This window comes from Lucilia sericata, unplaced genomic scaffold (genome assembly GCF_015586225.1).
Source record: "Lucilia sericata isolate MDLA Ls3-8-SP2 unplaced genomic scaffold, ASM1558622v1 Contig000084F_arrow, whole genome shotgun sequence".
Classification (NCBI taxonomy): domain Eukaryota; kingdom Metazoa; phylum Arthropoda; class Insecta; order Diptera; family Calliphoridae; genus Lucilia; species Lucilia sericata.
Window position 1 is genome coordinate 752,091 of NW_023994117.1, and position 6,000 is coordinate 758,090.

General features: G+C 34.6%; 1 protein-coding gene across 1 annotated transcript in view; it reads left to right on the forward strand.

The window, feature by feature from the left end:
- The window catches only part of LOC119599650 (homeobox protein unc-4-like), a 74,509-nt gene extending 68,712 nt beyond the window's left edge, over positions 1 to 5,797 (forward strand). The window contains exons 3-4 of the mRNA XM_037949524.1: positions 5,148 to 5,287; positions 5,359 to 5,797. Coding sequence (XP_037805452.1) covers positions 5,148 to 5,287; positions 5,359 to 5,797 — 579 coding nt within the window. The remainder of the gene's footprint in view (positions 1 to 5,147; positions 5,288 to 5,358) is intronic.
- Positions 5,798 to 6,000: the final 203 nt, after the last annotated feature.

Genomic DNA, 6,000 nt, shown 5'->3' on the forward strand with positions numbered 1-6,000 from the left:
GGGGTAATATAATCGGATGGTTAGTTCAAGATTGGAAGTAATTGGCTTAAAATCTTAGCGTGTCCATATGTTCTAGATTTCCAACTTCCGGATGAGTTAAGCCTCGCTGTGCCCTTAGTCATACTATGACACATTGGCTTTATAAAAAAGTGATTAGACAAATGCTAACGTATGCTTCAATAATCTGGCAGAGTTCTTTGGACAAATTTGTAACATCAAACAGGGAGTTCCACATATCTGCTGCTTGGGTATAATTGGTGCCATTAGCATTACATCCACACATTGAAACGTATATAAGATATGTGACAGCATTTACAGCCGACCGGCTTTTAACTTTAGGCGAACTGACCAAATGCGGTTATAGGATACATCATCAATGTATATTTGGCATATTGGAAGGTTATACACAAACATCAGATGTGTCCCAACGCATACCAGTCACAGAATATGTCGGAAACTTTGAAACACTGATTCCAAATAGAATGTCATGTTCAAGCAGAAAATTGGAGCAAATAACCACAGGAATTCGTTGTAATACGGATGGCTCTAAATTGGGTACTCTATTGAAGATCCAGAAACAGAAATAAATTACAGTTTACCTAGTCACAATACTAACTTCCAGGCAGAAGTCCGAATAATAACGGAATGCGTAAATTGGATTAGAATAAATATGGCGCCAATAGGTTTAACATATTTACCCACAGCCAGGAGGTGGGATATCAGGTGATAAAGTTAAATCATATGGGTGCCGGTGCACTCGGGAGTACCTACTCGGCTACGAAAGAGCGAATTTAATTGCTTTCAAGGGAAGTAAGTTCGAGGTATTTAATTTGACAAACGCAAAACCATTTGACGAAAGGAGGGCCGAATTTAAAATATGGCCGAAAGAATCCCAAAAACAACCACTAAGAACCTATAGGGTGATTTCAACGAGAGCCTCCTCAAAATAAGCATGTCTGAGGTTAGTATGAAGGTACGTATTTTGAGTGGAGACACAGGCTTACAGGCACAACTAGACAAAACTGGTCATGCTGATTCAGAATGAATGTAGAGCTTCATCTGAATCTCTGCCATTGTCAGGCTTTCGTCGAAATTTGATACAAATATCTTGGGAGTAATATTATTTACGACATAATATTCCTCACAAAAACTGATTGGAAAATTTTTAGGAATAACGTCCAGGAAAGTGGGTTTTTGAATATCGGACGATTGATCACTATATAAGGTTTTTGTTTTTAACAACAAATACTTTCCATAAAAAGGAGCAGACAACAGACACGATAGTGATCTAGATTGATCTAGGTTTAATGGACTATTAACCTAACCTATAGTCATAATATACAATGAGAAGATTGTTTCAGACTAAGACGACCAATATAGCATCATTTGTCTATATAATTAGCAAGATATCAAACATTACTTCATGCATGTCGGACGTCTTTTAATGAAATGGCGAATCATTCAAACTTTTAACTGTTTTGGGTACCAGTCAATAGACTGCCAACAAACTGTTCACCTGCAGAAAGGGGAATTAGGAGAAATTCCTTTCCTTTAATGCAAATGACTTATTCAGTGGGAATTTTACGGGTGTGTTCAGGCCATATAGTATTGTTGAACACTTGTTCGATATACATAAATTCTGATTCAGTAGCAGGACGTTTGAATTGATGAGGTTCACGCGAATGATATTAAAATAAGTAGTAGCTGTGATGTCAGAGTACTGTAAATCGGATATATCGATATTCTTATGATAGATTCGTTTTTGTGCGCCTCGGGTATGTTCGAGTTTGTTATATACCTAAGTGGGTGACTTTAAAACGTACATTTACATACATAGGTTAGACATCTCTAGTAAAGCAGCCACCCAAATTGCAGGGTCTGTTAACCCCTGATTTACTTAGTTATATGCACGTTATATGTAAACAATGGGGTGTTTAAATAATTAATGTTATATATACAGTCAATCTAAAAACAATCAATCTTAACAATAAGCCCTTTAATTTTGAGAAAAAAAATCTTTGAACTAAAACCAACCAAAAATTCTATTAAAATAAAACACAATTTTTTGCAAATCCCTTTAACAGCACATTGCAACTTAATGCAGTAATTGAATGCACATATTTATTATTATAATTTTAGTTGTATATACTTACATATTTTTTTTGTTAGTATGGCAAACAATATTGTATTTAATATTTATGTAGTTAAACAAATTTACAATTTTTCTAGCCGTAGATACATACATACATACACACAAACACACACATTGTTCAAGTGATATTGAATGGAACCGTATTATTAAAAACTAAAAACAGTTTGTGACAAATTGCTCGATTTAAAATAATCATTCAACATGAAATTTATAGTTATTATTTAATCATTATCATTATTAATAATTCACAATTTAATACATTAAACTCGTATTAAAATAAAAAACAGAAAACAGAAAAAAAATTGAGAAATAATATTCTTGTAATTGGACATACAACGTGTGTTTTAATCAATAAGAATTGTTTAAACGTTGAACGAAGTAGGGGATAGGAATCAATCTATTTATGTGACTACTTTGAGTCAAATTTCTAAACCAAATTTATAGCTCTATATTGGATTATTCATATTTATTGGAAAAATCCGTTTATTATCATATCTGGGATAATTATGGGGCCATTTTTCCAAATTATTTTAAAATGGCTATTAGTTAGTTTGTTAGTTTGAAAGGAGGATGTATATACATTAAATCCGAATAAATAAACGTAGGCCTCTATCGAGCCTGTTGTGCGCTCCTTAACTAGTGCCTCAGGTGGCAATCGAACCCACCACCTCTGATCTACCAGACTAGAAAACTAACCACTAACCTACCGGAGGCCAAAATGGCTATTAGTGAAGGATCCATAGGTCTTTGAGCATTGTAATCCCTTAGAAGAGTATAAAAATTCATTAGAGTGCTCCAAACTTGCAATTAAAAGTTTTGCACCATATACGGCTTCAGGACCGAATGCTATTTTTCCGGCACTTTTACCAATGGAGACGGCAAGGGTAATATTTAGTCCTTCCTACTTAAAACCTTGGAGCAGCATAACTAAAAGCAGAATTCCTGACGAAAACCTCAAATACAAATAGCATGCTTATGTAAAGGGTCGATTGGTGGAAACCACATTAAATTAAATTGTATATTATTAGGAGAATCGTTCGATAGCAAACTGTATACGCTGGCGGTATCCATTGACATCGAACGCGCCTTCAATAATATGCACACTGATACTCTTATTCAATCCTTAGACTAGTATTTTTGTGCTCCGTAATTGGATCGACTGCATGCTAAGGAACAGATGGATAAACTGCGAGACATACGATATAACTTACAGAAAAAGTGTATTTCGCGGTACACCACAGGGTAGCATTTTGCCCCCTTTACTCTGGGTAACCATGATTAACAGCCACCTAAGAACCCTAAACGAGAAAGGATTTAGACACTTCTAAGGGGAAATGATTCAAATTACTTGTATATAAGGGCTGAAGAGGCTCTGTATACGGCCTTGACCTGACATTAACTCGACGAAGACAGAAATCTGTCTTTTCCCAAGAAAGACAAACATTGCTAAATAGACACTACTAGAGGATAGAATCAACAAGGCACATCGATGTTGGGCGCTATGTAGGAGAACCATAGGCACGAAATGGGCGTATACTTCTAAGGAGAAAGGATCAAAGTTACGTCTGTAGAAGGACTAAAGAGGCCCTGTATACGGCCTTGGCCTGGCCTTAACTCGACGAAGACTGAAATCTGTCAAAAATTGCTAAATATACTCTACATACAGGATAGAATCAAGAAGGCACATCGGTGCTGGACACTATGTAGGAGAACCATAGGCACGAAATGGCATCTTAGTCCTACTATGACGCATTGGCTTTATAAAATTACTTCTTTGGACAAAAAGCGTAATATCAAACTAATATAGGGAGTTCAGCGTACGTCAATCAAGGCTTTGTAAACGTTGCTAGATATTCGACTATTGAAACATATGTAATATATATGAGGCAGAACTTACAGCCGAACGGCCTATAACTTTAGACGAACTGGCCAAAGACGGTTATAGGACATGTCATCGTCAATGCCCGATCACAAACTTTGAAACTCTGATCCCAGACAGATTGTTATGATCAAGCGGAACATTAGAGCTAATACAGGTAGAAATCCATTGCTACACGGATGAAGGGATTTGGGGGAATAGGGGGACTGGTATTCTATATAGAAGACCAAGAAACAGAAATATACCACCGTTTACCTAATCACAACACTAACTTACAGGTAATAACGGAATGCGTAAATTGGAGTAGAATAAATATGGCGGCAACATATTTACCGACAGAAAGAAAATAGGGGCAATGACAGATGATAAAATTTATATCATAAAGGTAGCAGGCCAGGAACGATAAGTTCAGTGGAATACTATATAAGATGTTTTTGTTTTTATCAACAAATATGTATTTTCCATGAAAAGTGCGCAGAACATGCCCGATAGTGGCCTAAGGCCTTCACCTAGCATTTCTTCGGATTTGATGTAGCATATATGTATCTAAATGTCAAAGCGACGCCTGTTAAGGTTATCCGAATTACTAAATTCTTTGCATGCTTTAGTTTAACAACCCATGGAACAATTCTAGAGAGAGGAGCGGCTTGTCAGAACAAAATTTGTTTTATTCATACAAGCTTGTAGCCCCCTAATGTCTACTTTTGTCCCTGGTGAATGTGTAATAACACCTATTAAACCAATTACCAAGTAAACATTTTTTAGTTAGTCATTTTCCAAAGTAGTTATTGAGTGTTGACAATGTCATTAGCAGTAGAAATCTGCATATTAATTTCAAATAATTTACACATATTTTTTTATCAGCAAAGTTAAACAAATAATGTTTAAAAGAATTATTAAATCGATTCAATCAATATCGTGTGGAGCAGAGGAAAGTAAGAATAAAATGACTATTACTAACTAATTCTAGGTCATCATAAAACTTGATATGGCATAACAAGAAAATTGAAGGTGTTAGAAGTCCCCAAAGTAGAGCACATCAGAAATTGAACGATCAATTCTGATTTCTTTATCCTTGTTGATGGCCTTAATCTGTTATATTGCATTTTCTTATAGGTGTGGTTTCAAAATCGAAGAGCTAAATGGCGTAAAAAAGAAAACACCAAAAAAGGACCAGGAAGACCTGCACATAATGCTCATCCTCAGACTTGTTCGGGTGATCCCATACCATTAAAAGAATTAAAACACAAATTAAGGTAATTATCTCTTAGAAACTAAGTATTTTATTAAAATATTTATAGTAATAATTAATATTTTTATTCAAAAGAGTACAAAAACTCAAGCGAATTGACAAAGCCATAGAAAGACAAGCGAGGAAACTACATTCTAAAGGAATCGATGTCAACTGGGAGCAATTGAAATCAGACTACTTAGCTCAGCATGGTATAAATGCTCAAAGTGCAACAGATTCAGAAAGTGATGACAATGAAGATATCCAAATTGATGTTGTGGGCGGTACTGAGAACACTGTTAATAGCAATTTTTCAACTGATTGCAGTAATTCTATAGGTTCTAGTGAAGAGAAAACTCTCAATTTAATTGATAACAAAAACGAGTTATGTGAGCTGAAAGTAAAGCCGTTGGTGTCCTGTAAAAATTTTCTATTTAAAAATGATATAAATGAACATGTGAAAATTGAGAACAATAAACATATAAAACGTCTGAATTCATTTAGTATAGAATCCCTATTAAATAGCAAAACATGAAAGTATTTTTATTTAATCAGTAGAATAAGTTTACAAAATATTTATTGTAATTGGAATAAATTAGTTGTACATAAAAGATTATAAAATAATTTACGACTAATATAGATTTTTTTTATTAAGTCAAATGATTTACATATTTGGTCCAAGTTTTTTTAAAATTACACTGAGTGAAGTAAATGTCAGAGTAATGGGTGATCGACAGA